The 21,088-nt window shown below is 40.6% G+C and overlaps 1 protein-coding gene across 1 annotated transcript in view; it reads right to left on the bottom strand.

Moving 5' to 3' along the window:
* Positions 1-21,088, bottom strand: part of APOO (apolipoprotein O) — a 59,876-nt gene that overhangs the window by 24,291 nt on the left and 14,497 nt on the right. The window contains exons 2-5 of the mRNA XM_032842306.1: positions 8,056-8,163; positions 6,619-6,738; positions 3,907-3,961; positions 887-982 (exon numbers count right to left, since the gene is read on the bottom strand). Coding sequence (XP_032698197.1) covers positions 887-982; positions 3,907-3,961; positions 6,619-6,738; positions 8,056-8,163 — 379 coding nt within the window. The remainder of the gene's footprint in view (positions 1-886; positions 983-3,906; positions 3,962-6,618; positions 6,739-8,055; positions 8,164-21,088) is intronic.

The raw sequence follows: 21,088 nt of genomic DNA on the forward strand, positions 1-21,088 counted from the left end.
TTTAATTCTTATATATTCTGCACAGGATGGGAGGAGGGCACAGAAACCATGATAGGAGTTCGTTCCACAGGCTGAGGGAGGGGCACCAGTGCCACCTGCCTCCAGACTAAAATAACAGATAAGGCATGTACAGAAAAGCTTTTTAAAATTGGAGGAATGGGTACCGAAAGAGTCACTATAGTTAATCTTTTACAAGGGTCTGATGGCAGGGTTCATAAACTCTCCATTTTAGGAATTTTTGTAAAGTCTGAATTTTATAATCAGTGAAACCTCAGTAGTTTATAACAAATTGATCTCATTATAGTGAAGTACCTTGTCATCCTTTATTTCCTATGAATGTTTGGAATCCAGCAGTATAGTGTAGTAACACATTTCAGGTGACATTTATTAGCTTTTAAGTGTTTTAAAATTTTTTGTATCATCACTGGAAACTGAAGCTATGACAGACACATCAAGAAATTCATAAAATCCCTACAAAATCACTGTTCTATTTACTGTGATTAATAGCCTGATTTCAATAGTGAAAAACAATAGAAACAGAGTCTCAGGTGTAACAGACTTGTGGTTAACAAAAATTCACTCTTTCTGTAACAAAGAAAGATGGAAATTTGATCAAGTAAATGTGCCTATAAAGGATATAACTATATTATCCTTTCAACCAGGGGTATAGAATTTCTTCCATTTCATATTTTTATAATTTCTATGTATGTCTAAAATCAAACACACTGGAGAAAACAACCATATCAATTATATATTAAGAAAGCCATATTTTAGGAACCAACTCATTATTCTGACAACTGGCAAATAAAAAGAAAGAACCGATTATCTATCTATCTTATCTCTTCCTTATGAGCGGTTTTGAAAAACCCCATAAAAGTGCACCTACCTCTAGCCAAAAGAAGTCCAACAATGCCAGCAAAACCGATAACACCAAGTCTTGGAAAAAATCCAGGAGGTGCATTTTGGAGATATTCATAGCTGCCTACAATAGAATCAGACCAGGAAACCGTTCTATAAATTGCCCATTAGGAAACAAACCCAAAAAAATCTTACACATAACTAGTATACACATATAGTATCAAACACTTGTCAAATAGTGTGTTCTTTGCTTTATGCTAATATGCTTTAACACATTCTTTTTATGTGATAGATAAATATGCTTTATTATTCACATAGCAAGTAGCCAATTTTCAAACACTTCTAGTTTGATGACCTACTGACAGCAAAGTCATGTTAGACCACCTTCATATTCCTGAATGCAACAGATCTGAGTTAACTATGCACAGGGGGAGAAATACAAATATGGGGATTCCTTGTCTTCCAGACACAGAGACGGAATAGATTTGGAGAGATCTGCCGCTATCCTGAAGCTCTACTGCTTGCTCTCTGAAACTCAGGAACCAAATACATGAGGCTTGGGGAAAAACGTATCCTTTGCCATCTGAATTCATTATTTGAAGTCGAGAAGAGAATCAATCTGGACAACATAGGAAACTTTTAGTGCACGTATATGAGGGAAATAGTCACTGGTGACAGATAAACACAAAGAAATGCAGCACGTGAGCCTAGGTGCCCTGCCTGAGCATGCCTTATGACCTCATCGGAATGATGACTCCTCTCCCATCCACTGAGCCAATCCCACCAAGTAAGAGCCATCTGCATTCCTAACCCTCTCGGAAAAACCTTTCCTAGACTGCTCAGCCCACACCTCTCTCTCCTCTAAAGTCCCATCATATTTATTCTCTGTACCATCATTTGGTATGCAATCCTATAGAGCACGCTGTGTGTAATTACTCACGGGTGTATTGTATGCCTCCTCAAGGAGAACATATGCTCCTGAATGGTTCATTGGTTGGACTTCTATGTTATTTTCCCTCAGCGGAAACAGTCAATGTTCATCCAACAGCTGTTTACTGAAAGCACTGCTAGGTGCTGACAGATACCAAATGAATTAAAAAATGGGTTTCAGAGAGGCTGTAACTTCAAAACCTTTCATGTCTGTCTCAACCCCATCTTCAGCACTCCCTAAGTGCTTCCAGTTTCCGGCTCAGGAAACACCGAGTCACTCCTCCAAGCCCTGATCATGCTATGCCCTCTGTGTGGAATGATGCTTAAGTTCCACCCCCATGTCTTGGTGTGGCTGACTCTACTCTAAGATTCAACTCAGACATCCTTCCCTGACTCTTCCCCGCCCTGCAAACCCTATTAAACTCATTTCCTTCCTCTGTACCTTCAAAAGTGGCCTGTGACTTTCTCTGGATTTGTGCTACTGTTGAAAATGTATTACATACCCCTCAGTGGTCGTGACCGTTGTCTGAATCAGCCGTGATTATCTATGCCTGCCATGAGGCTGACTTCCCAAATGTCTGCAGAACCGAACTGACTGGAATGCTCGGTAATTCTCTCCCCCAGAAAAGAGCAGACACAGGCCAGTTTTCCTTTTCCTGGCTGTTTGGGAAATGTGTTGATCATTTTAAACACTACTATAGGGCTTGTGGTGTTTGCGAGAATTCCTGGCTGGCCTTTGACTTATTCTGCCTTTAACTTAGTTTTCACTTTCCAACTCTTTGTCTGGGTCATCTGAAGCAATTTTCTACTTCCCTTTATTTTTGCCTACCGGCGCAGTGTTTTTAATTCGAGACGTGCACACAGAACACTTGATAGGCGGTCACCCAGATGGCCTTGGTGAGCTGAGCTGAAGTGGGTAAATCACAGAGAAGCGGGAAAGAAGATACGCTAAAAGGCTGCAGTGAAGCCCCAGCCCGGCTTCTGGTACCGTGTCCTGGCTAGGACTGCCGGGAAATGGACGGACCACCTTGGCAGACAACAGTGCAACTCATAATGGAATATTTCTTAAGAGCTTTTGCAGTAACCAGTCCAAGAGAAGACAAACAAGACTTAGGTTGCTAATAATGCCTATTGCTGTGAATCGACGGGAAGTGATAGGTAACAATGCAAAGCCCTTCATGACAAAAGATCTGAAGTTCTTGAGTTTCCTCAGATTAAAACATGAAGGTAATAAAAGCACCTATCTATCAGGGTTATGAGGATTATACATAAATTAATATTTTAAAGCACTCAGACTAGTTCCTGACATGTAATAAAAACTAAGTAAGTGCTGATGAAATTAATAAAATGAAGATGTTACTTATTAACATACATATTATTCATAGGTGTTAATATCCTGTATCATCCCATCAACACCTGATGATCTCTGGAAGGAAATAAACTATATTCGTGTTTGTTTTATTCAGTCATGGAAGCAAACGCTTGTAAAAACAAGAGTTTTTCTTTGCTGAGATGCCCAGCAAAGGGAATGAAACATGCTCAATGTCCATTAATTCACCAGTGTCTGAAGGAGATGAGTCAGAATATAGACTGTGAACCCAGTTTACGAGTGTATGGGATAAGTGGATATGGAAAACAATCAAGGACAATAAAAACCCAATGAGAAAAATCTAAGAACACTACTCCATGCAGCCAGGCCTTTCCTAGGCACACCAGCCCAGTTTCTTCCAGCCTCTAAATTTCTGTAACGTGTATTAACAGCCATACAGATAAGCTATCCTGATTCCAAAAACCTACTGATGAGTTAGTGGGGGTTAGTGTCTGTCAGGGACACTGCGCCTGGAATTAGATTTCAGAAAAAACATCCAGTGATTCTGAACTTGTTAGCCCAGCAATCCCAATGATCTTGAACAGACTTCCCAAATGTTGAGGGACACTAGTCTTCTGAAATCTGATGAAAACAAGAGATCTTCTTTCCAGAAAAATCCACATAGTTCTAATATTCTGCATTCAATTTCAAAGAATTCCCAGATCTCCTGGATCCCATCCATGGTATCCTGGTTAAAGAATCCAATGTTAATGAAGAAACTGATTATGCCCAATTAAAGATCAACTTACCTAACCCCCATTGAACCAAGCTCTGCATCTTGGGCTTAGTTTGGGAGTACATTTCCTAAAAAGGTGAAAAGAAAATGAATGAGAAGGATATGCTGATTAGAAAGTAACAATAAATATATTTGTCTTTACCGTATAAATTACCATGTTATTAACACTTTTTGGACAAAGGGATATATTGTCTATCTGGGTTTTTCTGTGTTCTTTTTCTCTTGTGTAATTTCCCCTTCACTGCAAATTGCTCAGCAGAACAGTATTATTGTCACAGGAAGCAAACATTACAAGCAGAGCGATTTCAACAACCCAGCCTTTTTATTCTTCTGTTAAATTCAAGAGAATGGACAAAAATCAATCTCCTTGATAACTGAAGTGGCAATCCTCTCCCTGTGAGATGCAATCTCTTTCATATTAAGTCTATTTCCTGATATGTCATGATTTTAGAGTCTGTATCTAAAAACTGCCCTTCTGAAGCAGGAATGACCACCTTGAATGGGACAAAGGAGTCTATATCCAAGTTTTGAGAAACACTTAGCCTAATCCTGGAACAAATGAAGTACTAACATTCTCTTAACAACAACAACAACAATAAAATGGCTTTGTACATGAACATCATATAACCTAAAGAAAACAATGGACTAGCTAGAACGTATTCCACCTCAAGAAGTCTACAATGGGGCACCTGGGTGGCTCGGTCAGTTAAGCATCAGCCTTCAGCTCAGGTCATGATCCCAGGATCAAATCCTGTGTGGGGATCCCTGCTCAGTGGGAAGCCTGCTTCTCCCTCTCCCTCTGCCCCCTTCCAATCATGCGCTCGCTCTCGCTATCTCTCAAATAAATAAATAAAATCTTTAAAAAAAGAAGTCTAAAATAAAGTAAGAAAAAGAGACATATGGACATCAGAAGGTATCAGAACCAGTTGCCACTTGGAAAAGGATTTGTTTTGTTTAATTTGGTCCAACTCAGAACGAGTTATCCTAATACTATTAAATGCCCTTAAACAATAAACACTGAATTTAGGGGAGGACATAAAAAAAATTTAAAAACTGAATACTGCTTCATTAAAATTCATTATTGGTATTTTATGCCCATAAAAAAAGAAAAACTACAGATAAATGGCTACAGTGACGACCTATTTTTTTGTTAGCATAATCTTCTCACTATACAGAAAAATTAAATTAGTTCTTAAAGGAAGGGGCTAGAAATCACTGGCTTGAAAAAGGAGCCAGGAATTAGAAATATTTCTATTGAAGAAGGCATCATCCTGAAGAAAAATAAAGCCATTGTAATCACAAAATGGCTTTTTTATTTAGAAGTAGTACAAATAAACATGTTGATAATTATTCTGTCATTTAGAGAGGTATTTTGCTACACTGAGCATCATGCACAGATGAAAAAGTAAAAAACAAAAGGCAATCTGAGGTTGAAAGGTTAAGAGACAAAGTACTTTTATAACCAAAAAAAAAAAAAAGCACACAAAATAATCTCAGTCAATGCCTACATGATAGAAAAATATTTGCACAAATTTGTGGACCTTATCTTAACCAGCAGATGGCTTAAAAAATCTTCTAGAACAAGAGAATAAAGTCTAAGCTTTTTACAACACATTATGTAAGTCTTTAGATATTCATAACTCAATAATATGGTTACAATACTTATATATACTGGCCTAATTTATATTGCTGACAGAGTCTATGCTTACTGTTTTCTTCTAAATTGATAAAAAGAAGTTTAGCACTGGCAGAGAGAGTGGAAATGAAAACATTAAGACAAGCTCTGGATGAAAATTCTGTCTGTAAATCTTGAGCAAAGTATGTGTGACCATGTCACAGACATCTACATACTTTGTACTAATCTGCCATCAATTTTCGAAGTCCAGACCAACTATGGCAAACACTTGATGCATCAAAGCCCACAAGAGCATTCTGTAGATTGTAATCTTCCATTTCAGATGTTAAAAATTGCAGGGCGCCTGGGTGGCTCAGTGGGTTAAAGCCTCTGCCTTCCGCTCAGGTCATGATCCCAGGGTCCTGGGATTGAGTCCCGCATCGGGCTCTCTGCTCAGCAGGGAGCCTGCTTCCTCCTCTCTCTCTGCCTGCCTCTCTGCCTACTTGTGATCTCTCTCTCTGTCAAATAAATAAATAAAAGTCTTTAAAAAAAAAAAAATTGCAGAAATGCTTCCATGAACATAATCACAAGAGCCTGATCTAAAACCTGAGTGGGGAAAGAAGCCCATCTGTGTATGTAGCTCTTTGGTCACCTATTAGAGCATTCAGAATGTTCTGTAGCCATTCCTGTTACAATGGCTCTGGTGTGTACACTTTCTGGAGGGGGAGAAAAACTTCCCAATTTTTATATAAATGCTTACATTATATCCTCTTCCTTCTACTAGAGTTCCAGCCCCATATCCTCCCCTGGGAGACAATGATGGCTTCCTAGCTGCGACCAACAAGATAGTGACCAGTCCACTCTCCAGTCAAGGTGCCACACGCTGCCTGGCAGGAGGGCCATTCTCCCTGCAGCGATGGCAAAAGCCACTACCAGGAAGCTAGGGCTCTCGGCTCCCCTCAGAGATGCCACTGATGAACACCGTTAAGTCAGGCCCTCTGAAGTTGGAGACCTCTGTTGTGCCTTTTTCTGAAAACATGCAGCCAATAGAGACTTTTCACTCTGGACTCCAAACAGAAATGTGTCACTCCACTTTCAGAACAGCTGTACCTGACACCAACTTGTATATGGCTCGCAATAATGTCGGAGATGTGAAATGCTTTCCTCAAGTGGGGTCCTTGGCTCTTCCACATATTTAGACTGACCCTCGGGAACCGAGTAGAGTGAAAGCTGCATACATGAAAAAAACAAAACAAAAAGAAATTAAAAAGCACAAATAGTCATGAGATAATGTAATCAATCATCAAACTGTTGAGCATCACTCTTTCTAGCAATTCATGAACTGCTGTGACTCTAAGGGTTTCATCCCCCTGAAACTTACTCCAGAGGATCTTTGAACCTGATTTATCAGTAAGAACAAGGCCAAGAAGACAGGACTATCAAGTGTCCTCTCCTCCTCCCACTCCAGTGGTAGCAGACAAAGCAGCAGCCCCCCTTATCCATTTTCTATCCTGGCATTTGGTATTTCACCTTAGATACAGTATGGAAAAAGGATTCTATTACTCTAAAGTGGGGAGGAGATGTAAAAAGAAAAAAACTGAGTTCAAATGATCAGTCTGGTGCTAATCGAAGCAGGAGAGCAAGTTTGTTCCCCACCCAGAGGAAAAACTGTTCATAGTCATTACTGGCTGCCTTCTTCACCCTCAAAAAACACCACAGTCCCAAGGCCTGAGAAGAGTATAAAGGGAAAAAGATAAATTAATTAGCTTTTTGAAAACACCATTCAAGTAACCTGGTTCATGACTGAAGGCAGATCTTTACATTATTTTACTCTAAAATCAACAGATAGCAAATATCCAAAATAATCGGTGGGAAGTATATACAAAGAAAAAAAAAGAATGTAAACAATGGAAAGAAGATTTCTTCTTTTATTTATTTAGTATTTATTAAGCATCTACTTATGAGCCTCTAATGTGCCCAAGAAGAATGAACCCAGATCTTTAATTTCTTAGAGAGGGGAAAAATGCAAATGTTTTCCTGGCTTAAAAGCAGTCTTAGGGGCGCCCGGGTGGCTCAGTTGGTTAAGTGTCTGCCTTTGGCTCAAGTCATGATCCCAGGGTCCTGGGACAGAGCCCTGCATTGGGCTCCCTGCTCAGCCAGGAGACTGCTTCTCCCTCTCCCTCTGCCTGCCACTCCCCGGGTTTGTGCTCGCTCTGTTAAATAAATAAAGTCTTAAAAAAAAAAAAACCACTGAAAAAGAAAGCAGTCTTGGATGAGGCGGGTCACTTAGAAGTGACAAGCAGATTCCCCACAAAAAAAAATCTAGGAAATATTCCTTAATTATGCCCTTAGCTAACTATCATTCATTAAAGTTTGTTGAAAAAGCTACCCTTTAGTAGCTTCCCATGAAGAAAAACTGTAGGGAAATCCACTTTCTACTTGGAAGTGTCTTCTAAACTGTCCTATCTCCTGATGTACAATTTGTAGACTTCGTATAGTAACTAAAGCAGATGTTCAAAATATATCACAACATGAACGGCATGTTACCTCATTAACCTTCACAGAAGCTTTGTGAGGTGAGTCCTTTTTAGGTGACGCATAGACTTTGAAGGTGAGCAGACTCAGGCTGGCCGGCCCCACAGCCCTCTGAATTACCTGAAACACAGAAGCAATCTTAAAGCCTTCTTCGATGCAATAAACCGAACATACATAATGTGAGCATATTTATAACTTCAGCGACTTCTGCCCTAGAAGGCTTACTGCGCTTTATGAGAAACAGATGTGTTCCTAAAATTTTATGGAAACTTGAAGAAACGTGTACCCATGGACTTAAAATTTCAGGTCACCTTCACCTTAATTTCCAAGACAGTAGTTCCTAAGTTTTTCTACTTAGCCTGTCAAGTGAAGTAAAAGATACGTATACAGACACGTGTGCATGCTTTTAAAAATAACAGAGAAATGTTATGGAATGATTTTAAAACTGTAACAGTCTCTATCTCTCTCACACACATACAAACACCCCCCCCCACCAACAGTGGAAGAGGTTTTGAAATGATCTCAACTAGTGATTCACTGAAGAGAGTGAAGATTATTTCTGTAATTCTAATAACCAAATGTTCACAAGCTTTCTCTTTCCATTCCCATTCAGAGCTGGTCTCCTCCAAACTAAGTTCCCCAAGTCAGTATCTTTTCGTTCCTTGCCCTCCCTCACTGGGTCACTCACACCCAGGGCTGCAATGCGAATGCAGTCCCAGCCCAGAGCTCCCTCCTGAGCTCCCAACTCACTTATCCAATTACTCCTGGACATTTGTACTTTTTTGCAAGCCATGTCCAAAATCAACTCATTGCGATCTTGTCTTGTGCCTCCAAGTCCACACTTCGCCTGATGGGTGGGTGTGTGCTACAGAATCAAGTCAGAAGGCTTTCTTTTTTTTTTTTAAAAAAAGATTATTTATTTATTTATTTATTTGACACACAGAGAGCAAGAGATCACAAGTAGGCAAAGAGGCAGACAGAGGGGAAGGGGGAAGGAGGCTCCCTGCTGAGCAGAGAGCCCGATGTGGGGCTCGATCCCAGGACCCTGGGATCATGACCTGAGCCGAAGGCAGAGGTTTAACCCACTGAGCCACCCAGGTGCCCCCAGAAGGCTTTATTTTCTATCGTAATCCCTTACCTTACACAGCATGTGACCAGCTAGCATCTTTACCCCAGACCTGTCCCTTCCTCTACTTCCTCGCAGGCATGGTGCCACCACCCAACCAGGCAACCCGGTCAGAAACTCTGAGGTCGTGTTCACACCACCCAGGCCTAGCAGTCAGCAAGTCCTGTTAACTCTAACCGTTCAGTAACCTCCGTTCACTCTCCCCACTTTATCTCCTGCTGTACAATCTTCCCTTGAGCCCTCTTTTCTTTCTTGGATTGTTTCCAGCAGCATTCTAACAGTTCACCTGGCCCTCTGATGACTCGAACCACCACAATGCAAAAGAATGATCTTTCTATACTGCAAATTAATTATCTTCTAGCCTTAGTTTGAGATCCTTCCTTATTTATTATCTTTAATGCAGACTTTTCTGCCAGGCAAGCAAGGCCCATTATGATGCGACCACAACCACCTTCTTTCACCTGGCGTCTGCCTTCCCCACAACACACCAACTCCCTAGATTTCTCCCCTGCTGTTGCCCAGCTTCCTGGGTTTACATATGCTGCTTCCTCTGCCTGGAATTTCCTATCCTTGCTTTGTCTTGCTGTACAGCTGCCTCAGAGCAGGGAGTTATACTGCATTTTTCTTTTCTTTTCTTATTTATCCATTTATTTATGTCTATCAAGTTCTCCCCAACAGATCGGAAGACCTTTCGCGACACTGCCATGTCTTACTCTGTCTCCCTACTGCCTCTGCCTGTGCCTAGCACAAAAGAAATGTGCAGTAATAACTGTTCACTGCCCGCATGAATGGATGGAGGAGAGGTAGAAAATAAATGAGTGGCTGACCTGTTCTAACTCTGTAGGCATGCTTCAGCATCATGGAAATCATATTACTGAGATCTGCAAGACTAGGCTATTGTGAAAGACTAGGCTATTCCACAATACTCACAAAACATACCGTGCTAAATAAAACATAACAAAATGTCTGTTGAAATGTGCGCCTGGAGTTACACACAAAAAGGGAAATTCCTACTTCGGAAGCAAATAAAGAGCTGGAAGCTATTTAGAGGAGTGGCTATGACTTTAACTGATTTAAAAATAATTAACATAACCTGAAATAGTAAGTGTTCACCTTGAAAGGACTCAATTTCAAGGCAATATTGCTACAAATTTCTTTTGTTTCCAGAGTAAAGCTTAACCAGCTACTGCTGGCAGTTGGTGTGGTCCCTCCTGGCACCCCAGGGGCCTATTAGGCTGCTGGTATCTGGAGGTGCCAACTCAGTGCTCTCTGCCCCCTGGGTCTGTCCACAACCTACCCACAACACTGCTTTGAACTGGGGACTTTCCCCTGAGCCAGCTAGCCTTACTCTGGACTTTGATCCCAAGAGCTGGTACTTCACCCTTTCCCACTCCCCATCCAGCACCGCAGCCCCCACGCATTTGGGGTTCATACTGTCCTCTACTTCATCATTCTTTTTTAAAGATTTTATTTATTTGAGAGAGAGAGGAAGAGAGAGAGAAAGAGAGAGAGAGCACACAAACAGGCAGAGGGGCAGAGAGAAACAGATTCACTGCCAAGCAGGGAGCCCAATGCCGGGCTAGATACCAGGACTCTAGGATCTCGACCTGAGCCAAAGGCAGATGCTTAACTGACTGAGCCACCCGGGCGCCCCCACCTTCATCCTTCTTTGACATAATGCCTTATGCTGACCTTTTAAATTCTCAATTCCTGCTTTCAATCCTTAATCCAATCTACTTCTCACATATTCTGTTTTTCACCTTGTAGCCTTCTGTTGTTTTAATGCAGATTTCTACTTCTGTTCTTAGTGATTATTTTCACTCCCTTTGATCTTTTTAATCTCAATTTACTCACTTTTTAAATGTAACATTTTATTGGACTCTTGATTACTTTTACTTTATTTTTCCCTTTCATCCACTTCTCTAATTTCAATATTAAGTAAAGCCTGGTCCTTTATTGCTCAAGTTGTTTTCTCCCTCTTCTCCTGTCAGTCTTCCACCCCCTCCAAAGCCATGGCCCCTCCCATCCCACAGCAAGAACTGTGCCCTTGAGGGCGGGAGCACCCAAGAAAGGTCCCTCCTGCAGCTGCCCTTTCAGCTTCCCGAAGGCTCTCAACAACTACAACCAGGAAAAAATTAACCCTCACCCCAGAAGACTTGGGAGAACTACAGTTTAACACTCCCTAGGGCCACAGTTCTCTCTGCCAAGAGCACATAATTTACTTCAGGGTTTCTCAATCTCAGCAATATTAACACTTTGGCCTGGATCACTGTTTGATGTGAGCGCTGTCTTGAGCACTAGATGCTTCCTGACATCCTTGGCCTCTACCCACTGGATGCCAGTAGCACCCCTCCCAGACTCAAAAGAATGTTTTCTGACATCTCTCACCATCCACACTTCAAGCAAATCGGTATGTCTTTAAAAATCCAGGGCCTCGGCTTTAATACACAGTGATAGAAATCAGAAAAGTCATGCCTAGAGGAGGGGGAGTGAAGCGTGGGGAGGGGATGGACTTATGAGAAGGGGCACCAGGGAACTTCCTGGGATGATAGAAATGATCCATGCCTCGACTGGGGTATGGGTTACAGAAGGCATATATACATGTGTTAAAACTCTAACTGTAAGATCTGTACAACCTAACAACTGTACATCTCACTGTACATAAACCGTATCTCAAAAATTCCATGCATGCCTAAACTGCACCAAGTCCATGCTAAAATATGAGTGGAAACTGGAGGCCAAGGGGGATTCCTAAGGAATCTGACTGTGGTACCAAACCAGGTGCTACTGACCTTTGCGACAGCAACCCACACAAGGACCCTCAGTACCAGGTCCACAGGCAGACCAGCCTGACGCTCATGCACTGCCCAACATCCTGGGTGGTTCCCTTTTCTTTTTGGCATCAATGGGGCTCCTCTTGGGAGAGACTACCGCATCCTGCCTCAGCCAGACCACATGTTATCACAAATGCGGGTTCTGGAGGCGGGGCCCCTGCCAGGTATTTAACATAACTTCTGAGAGTTCATACTGAGTATTCAGGCCAACCCATTTGATATCAGAATTTAAGAAGAGAAAGGCTATTTAAATGGGCAGAGATCACCCCATGAAAGTGAGAGAGCAAAAGAGGAGTCAAAGAACATTTTTCAATCTCCTGTCTCCTCCAGGAAGAAAAAAACCCCACTAATCTGGAAGTGAGATGGCTTGAAGAAAGATTTAACCAACTTCCAGAATCTGGATCACTAAATCACTTCAGCTCTGGCTTTATCACCTTTTCTCCAATGGACACTTCTGTTGGGTTGCCTTGTGTGAGACTAGAACACAGAGGCATCCTCTCTCCAGGAGGGGTCTTGATCCATTATGGTACAACCAGACTGAAAATACCTCCTGGGACCTTTTCTGGACCTTTTCTGATAAGCTGGAACCTCTAGGCTGTGCATACCCCTGGCCTTACTGTCCCAAGAGATAGTACTTGAGAATCTTTGTTTGCGAGGTTTACTCTCTACCCAGGACAGATGGCTTGGCTCAGAAAATGGGTACAAAAGCACCTTCCAAGAGCGGATTAGACATGCTCTAGTTCATATTTGATAAGTTTGGCTTGATATAGACCAAAGTCAAGCCCACTCTGTTAAGAACTGCATCTTCAATGAGTGCTAAGCTACTAGATTCAATAGCTTTGTTGCTTTAGATCCAGCCTATCCTCTGGAATGTATCCTTGAAATGTACTAGATGCGTCTCCTGGAACTCAGACAGTTGGGGGTCTCTAAGTAAGGACCCCAGTATGGTGATTTCAAACTAAGGACCCCAGTGTGGTGACTGGTCTGAGGTTTTGAATACAGCTGCAGAAGACCTCAGTCACAGGGAAAACTAAAATCTGACTCAGACAAAGGTAAGTTGGTGATGCTTAGCCTTGCAAACCTCAAGGGGAGTACCAGCAAGTTTCCTGGCTCATGTGGCTAATCAATCAATCTTTCTTTCTTTCTTTCTTTCTTTCTTTCTTTCTTTTCTTTCTATTCCCCAGCAACGTATCCTAAACTCTCCCTTATTAAGGTATATTCTCCAACTTAAACATTTGGATTCTTCATCTTTCAACATTTGGTTTTACATAACCCACAAAGGGTTTTCATCATCATTAGCAACTGAGCACTAGGATTGGCAGGTGGTTGGATGGGGCCTAACAAGGAGTGCCATAAATGGCACAGACCACCACCGTCTTTAAGGATTTCTGCTTCTCACTCTCTTCAGTGAAGGTCATCAAGGACTGATGAGAGCAAAACAAATCTGGCTAGGAATGCAGGGTTACAAACAATATGATAATTAGAAGAGGTCAACTATGATTTTATTGCAAAAACAAATTTATTGTACACCTACTCCATGGCAGGCACAGTGCAAAATATGCCACAACATTTAGGGAGATATGGTCCTTGCCCTTACAGAGTTTCCAGGAAGCTAATGAGTTTACTCAAAAAGGCTCAGGTCACAATTTAAAAAAGAAATTAAAAAGAAAAAACACTTGGGCTTGAGATTGAGTTTAGCCTTCAGCTCCAGCAGCAAAGGAGATCTTGGACACAGTTAGCCAAGATATGGATCTGGTGAGGTCATAAACACTCAGCTCATAATGGGTACCCAGAAGGCTAAACTGTCCTTGTTTTGCAAATAAACACTGTCCCAGACTCTGTAACTCCGTGATCACTTTCTGATTGTGTCCCAGTAAAACTGTCTTAAAGACAAATAAAAATCTCGAGCTAAATAAGCCATTTTCAGAATTACTCAAGCATGCTCATAAATGGTAGGGCTCAAACCCTGACAACTTGCTTTCTTTTTAAACTTTATGAGAATCCAGTATATGGTCTCTCCCATCTTCAAGAAGGGTGACCCTTTTTTCTCCCTAAATTAAAGAACTATGATCTTATTAGACCTTTCATTTAAAATACATGTCAGTTTCCTTTTGGACAAAATGTAAGCCTCACGCTGTAAGCCTGCATACAGAGGAGGTTTCAGAATCACCTGGGGAAGGTTTTTATTTTTGTTTTTGTTTTTGTTTTAGGAGCAGAGATTCCAACACATTTCCCCATGGTATCTGAATCAGTAAATCCAAGGGGGGCCCAAGAATCTATTCCCACAATCAGCCAAATTTAGAAAACCACTATTCCACAAGCAGATGCTTGGGGAACAGTTATTCAACTTAGGTTTATATAAACACTCAAATGTACATACTTTAAAAACATCTGAAAGCACGAAATGAAAATAGCCCTAAACATAAAAATAAACAGTGACTGGCCACCAACTAAAGAAGTTATGGGATTTATTTACATTCAATAAAAATCTTTCCATCATAAACACAACACAATCAATACCCTTCACCCCTAATTCTCAGTCTATCACCCATCCTTCTATCTTCCTTCGCTGACAAATTTACTTTAAAAATAGACTATGGTTAGAATGGAGAATACTGGATATCCATGGGGCACCTGGCTGGCTCAGTTGGAAGGGCATGTGACTCTTGATCTTGGGGCTGTGAGTTCAAGCGCTATGCTGGGTGTACAGATTACTTAAATAAATAATATATTTTTAAAAAGAGGAGTAGAGCCCATGATGGCAGAGGAGTAGGAGACCTTAATTTCTTCTGGTCCCAGGAATTCAGCTAGATAGTTATGAGACCATTCTGAACACCTGCCAACTTAACCCAAGATCAAAGAAAAGAATAGCTGTAACTCTACGAATAGAAAAACGACCACTTTCTGGAAGGTAGGACATATGGAGCCCTACAAGAAATACTGAAATGAGTCCTCTAAACAAAGAGAGAGCAAAAAATAACACAGACCAGGAAAGAAGAGAGACAATATACATAATAGTCATCTTACGGGCAAAAACAATGGCACTAAATTCATACCTTTCAATAGTTACCCTGAATGTAAATGGGCTAAATGCCCCAACCAAAAGACACAGGGTATCAGATTAGATTAAAAAAAAAAAAAGACCCATCAATATGCCATCTGCAAGATACTCATTTTAGACCCAAAAACACCTCCAGATTGAAAGTGAGGGGGTGGAAAACCATTTACCATGCTAATGGACATCAAAGAAAGCTGGGGTGGCAATCCTTACATCAGACAAATTAGATTTTAGACCAAAGACTGTAATAAGAGATGAGGAAGAACACTATATCATAATTAAAGGGTCTATCCAACAAGAAGATCTAATAATCATAAATATTTATGCCCTTAACATGGGAGCAGCTAATTATATAAGCCAATTAACAACAAAATCAAAGAAACACATCAACAATATACAATACAATACAATAATATCAGGGGACTTTAACAGCCCCCTCACTGCAATGGACAGACCATCTAAGCAAAAGATCAACAAGAAAATAAGGCCTTTGAATGACACACTGGACCACATGGACTTCACAGATATATTCAGAACATTCCACCCCAATGCAAAACAATACACATTGTTCTCTAGCGCACACGGAATAGAATAGATCACATCTTGGGTCACAAATAAGGTCTCAACTGGTACCAAAAGATTGGGATCATTCCCTGCATATTTTCGGACTACAATGCTTTGAAACTGGAACTCAATCACAAAAGGAAAGTTGGAAGGAACTCAAATACATGGAGACTAAAGAGCATCATACTAAAGAATGAATGGGTCAACCAGGAAATTAAAGAAGAATTTAAAAAATTCATGGAAACAAACAAAAATGAAAACACAACTGTTGAAAATTTTGGGGATACAGCAAAGGTAGTCCTAAGAAGGAAGTATACAGCACTACAAGCCTTTCTCAAGAAACAAGAATGGTCCCAAATACACAACCTAACCCTACACCTAAAGGAGGTGGAGAAAGAACAGCAAATAAAACCTAAACCAAGCTGGAGAAGAGAAATAATAAAGATCAGAACAGAAATCAATGAAATAAAAACCAAAAGAATAGTAGAACAAATCAACACAACTAGGAGCTGGTTCTTTGAAAGAATTAATGATTGATAAACAACTGGCCAGACTTATCAAAAAGAAAAGAGAAAGGACCCAAATAATATCATGAAAAAGAGGAGAGATTATAACCAAAACTGAAGAAGTACAAACAATTATAAGAAATTATGAGCAACTATATACCAAAAAATTAGGCAATCTGGAAGAAATGGATGCATTCCTAGATACCTATAAACTACCAAACTGAAATAGGAAGAAATAGAAACCTGAACAGACCCATAACAAACAAGGAAATTGAAGCAGTAATTAAAAGACTCCTAACAAACAAGCCTCCAGGGCTGGATAGCTTCCCAAGGGAATTCTACCAAACATTTAAAGAAGAATTAATACCTAGTCTTCTGAAACTGTTCCAAAAAATAGAAATGTAAGGAAAACTTCCAAGCTCCTTCTATGAAGCCAGCATTACCTTTATCCAAAAATCAGAGAAAGACCCCACCAAAAAAACCAGTATCCCTGATGAATATGTATGTAAAAATTCTCAATAAGATACTGGCCAATAGGATCCAAGAGAACATTATTCACCTCAACCACATGGGATTTATTCCTGCGCTGCAAGGTTGGTTCAACATCCACAAATCAATCAATGTAATACATTACATTAATAAAAGAAAAAACAAGAACCATATGATCCTCTCAATAGATGCAGAAAAGTCATTTGACAAAGTACAGCATCGTTTCTTGATCAAAACTCTTCAGAGTGTAGGGATAGAGGGTACATACCTCATAATATCATAAAAGCCATCTATGAAAAACTCACAGCGAATATCATTCTCAATGGGGAAACACTGAGAGCTTTTCCCCTAAGGTCGGGAACATGGCAGAGATGTCCGCTATTTCCACTGCTATTCAACATAGTACTAGAAGTCCTAGCCTCAGCAATCAGACAACAAAAAGAAATAAAAGGCATCTGAATCGGCAAAGAAGTCATCAAACTCTCACTCTTTGCAGATGATATGAAACCTTATGATACCTTATGATATGATACCACGCAATCACAAAACTGCTAGAACTCATACAGGAATTCAACAATGTGGCAGGATTTAAAATCAGTGCACAGGAATCAGTTGCATTTCTATACAACAACGAGATAGAAGAGAGAAATTAAGGAGTCGATTGCATTTACAATTGTACCCAAAACCATAAGACACCTAGGAATAAATCTATCCAAAGAGGCAAAGGTTCTATACTCAGAAAACTATAGAATATTCATGAAAGAAATTGAGGAAGACACAAAGAAATGGAAAAATGTTCCATGCTCATGGATTGGAAGAACAAATATTGTGAAAATGACTATGCTACCTAGAGCAATCTACACACTCAACACAATCCCTGTCAAAATACCATCAACTTTTTTACAGAACTGGAACAAATAATCCTAAAATTTGTATGGAGCTAGAAAAGACCCCTAAGAGCCAAAGGAATGTTGAAAAAAAAACCCAAAGCTGGTAGCATCACAATTCCGGACTTTAAGCTCTATTACAAAGCTGTACTCATCAAGACAGTATGGTACTAGCACAAAAACAGACACGTAGATCAATGGAACAGAACAGAGAACTCAGAAATGGACCCTCAACTCTAAGGCCAACTAATCTTCAACAAAGCAGGGAAGAATATCCAATGGAAAGAAGACAGTCTCTTCAATAAATGGTGTTGGTAAATTTGGACAGCCACATGCAAAAGACTGAAACTGGACCATTTCCTTAAACCATACACAAAAATAAACTCAAAATGGATAAAAGACCTCAATGTGAGACAGGAATCCATCATAATCCTTGAGAAGAACACAGGCAGCAACCTCTTCAACTCAGCCACAGCAATTTCTTGCTAGACACATCTCCAAAGGCAAGGGAAACAAAGGCAAAATGAACTACTGGGACTTCATCAAGATAAAAACCTCTTGCACAGCAAATGAAACAGTCAACAAAACCAAAAGAGAACTGACAGAATGGAGAAGATATTTACAAATGGCATATCAGATAAAGGGCTAGTATCCAAAATCTATAAAGAACTTATCAAGGGCGTCTGGGTGGCTCAGTGGGTTAAGCCTTTGCCTTTGGCTCAGGTCATGATCCCAGGGTCCTGCTATCAAGGCTTGCATCGGGCTCTCTGCTCAGCAGGGAGCCTGCTTTCCCACCACCACCTCTCCTTGCCTCTCTGCCTACTTGTGATATATCTCTCTCTCTGTCAAATAAATAAATAAAATCTTTAAAAAAGAAAAAGAACTTATCAAACTTATCAAACAATGGGCAGAAGACATAACAGGTATTTCTGCAAAGAAGACATCCAGATGGCCAACAAAAACATGAAAAAGTGTTCGACATCACTTGGCATCAGAGAGGTACAAATCAAAACCACAATGAGATACCTCACATCAGTCAGAATGGCTAAAATTAACAAGTCAAGAAATGACAGATGTTGGCAAGGATGTGGAAAAAAGGGAACCCTCCCTCACTGCTGGTGGGAATGCAAGCTGGTGCAGCCACTCTGCGAAACAGTATGCAGGTTCCTCAAAAAAACTGTAAATAGAGATGCCCTATGACCCAGCAATTGCACTCTTGGGTATTTACCCCAAAAATACAAATGTAGTGATCCAAAAGGGCCCCTGCACCCCAATGTTTATAGCAGCACCGTCTACAATAGCCAAAGTATGGAAAGAGCCCTGATGTCCAACAACAGATGAATGGATAAGTTGTGATATATATCTATATACAATGGAATATCATGCAGCCATCAAAAAATGAAATCTTGGGGTGCCTGGGTGGCTCAGTGGGTTAAAGCCTCTGCCTTCAGCTCAGGTCATGATTCTGGAGTCCTGGGATCAAGCCCCGCATCGGGCTCTCTGCTTGGCAGGGAGCCTGCTTCTCCCACTCTCTCTCTGCCTGCCTCTCTGCCTACTTGTGATCTCTCTGTCTTCAAATAAATAAATAAATAAAATCTTAAAAAAAAAAAGAAATCTTGCCATTTGCAATGATGTGAATAGAACTAGAGGTTATTATGCTAAGTGAATTAAGTCAATCAGAGAAAGACAATTATTATACGATCTCACTGATATGCAGAATTTGAGAAACAAGGCAGAGGATCATAGGGGAAGAGAGGAAAAAATGAAACAAGACGAAACTAAAGAGAGAAACCATAAGAGACTCTTCATCTCACGAAACAGAGGGTTGCTGGAGGGGAGGAGGTGGAAGCGAGTGGGTGGCTGGGGGATGGACACTGGGGAGGAAATGTGTTGTAGTGAGTGCTGCTTGTCGTGTGAGACTGATGAATCACAGACTTATACCCCTGAAACATATAATACATTATATATTAATTTTAAAAAAGATAAAGGGGATTAAGAAGTACAAACTTCCGCTATAAAATAAGTCATAGAGATGAAAAATACAACATAGGCAATATTGCCTATAATATTATACAATGTATGGTGACAGATGGTAACTACATTTATTACGGTGCGCAGTGAGTAATGTATAGAATTGTTGAATCAATATGTTGTACACCTGAAACTAATAAAACACTGTATATCAACTATACTTCAATAATAATAATAAAATAATTTCAGGCCAAAAAAAAAAAAAGAATAGTGGATACCCTTTGCAAGCTGGGGAATGACCAGGACCATGAGGGGTTCTAGAGTACTAGATATGCTAGTATGGTCAGTTTGTAAAAATTTACTTGTTATCCATGTACTTTTCTGTATGTGAGATTTCAACACAAAGTTAGACTAATAGACTCTTGGGGAGCCTAGATGGCTCAGTCAGTTAATCACCTGTCTTCGGCTCAAGTCATGATCCCACAGTCCTGGGATCAAGCCCCACATGGGGAATCCTTGCTCAGCGGGGAGCCTGCTTCTCCCTCTCCCTCTGCCACTTTCCCTCTCGTGTTCTCTTGCTCTCTAATTAATTAATTAATTAATTTTTAAAAAAAAGAAAAATAGACTCGTACTTGCTTTCTCTACTTCATTCCCTCCCCCCTCGCTACTCAACATACCTAAAATCATTCTTCCGAAGGCAACCAATGGCTTCCCAGTTACTAAACTCCAATGGTCATCTGGCATCCTGGCTGTACCCCAAAACTGGTGACCCCTCTACCATCTTCATACTCTCTCTTGCTTCAGTTGCCAATATTCTACTCTAGTTCCATTGTACATGCTTTGTAGGGCATTCTTTCCCTCTCCTTTTGGGCCTTATCTTCCTCTGCCCATTTCCTGAAAGCTGGTGAGTCACAGCAGTCCTTCACCCTCTCCACTTCTCACTCTGGAGCAATTTCATTTGAATCTAAGTCTTTGACTTCGATCATATGCCACCTATGCCCAAATATGAATTCCCAACCCCAGCCTCTCCTAAGCCTCAGGCTTGCACATGGAACTCCCCATAGACTTCTTCACTGTTTCAAGTGCTACCTCATAATGAATTTCCTTTCTCCCAAACCCTGTTTTTCTCTGTTTCCCTACCTCAGTTAATGGCCCTATAAGCCACACAAAGGAGAACATCAAAGCAACTCTTTAATGAAACAATGAAAACAGACTTCAAAGACAGTCAGATGTGGTTGCTGCCTCCGCCATCTAAAAAAGTGGACAAATAATTACACCGCTTGTGATGAGTGCACTAACCGACAAAGGACTGGAGAAACACAGAGAAAAGAATAATGTACCACAACTGGAAATTCTGGGAAACAACTGCAGGGAGAAGGCAGAATCAACAATCGAAAGTTTATGCATTTCTTTCTTTTGGCAGCCACCCAACAGACTGATGTTAAGACAGTGTCACTAGGACCAGCCTCTGAAAAGAGCAGTAACAAAGGAACCAAAGGTTTGGAGCGTGAGGATGATTTTTGAAACACCACAATCTTTTCAGCTATCCCATGAGTAGGTACAGTCTCTAAACACAACAAATACAGAGCCATAAACCAAGTCTGCTGCTT

Source organism: Lontra canadensis, unplaced genomic scaffold, assembly GCF_010015895.1.
Source record: "Lontra canadensis isolate GAN:19392208 unplaced genomic scaffold, GSC_riverotter_1.0 scaffold127, whole genome shotgun sequence".
NCBI lineage: Eukaryota > Metazoa > Chordata > Mammalia > Carnivora > Mustelidae > Lontra > Lontra canadensis.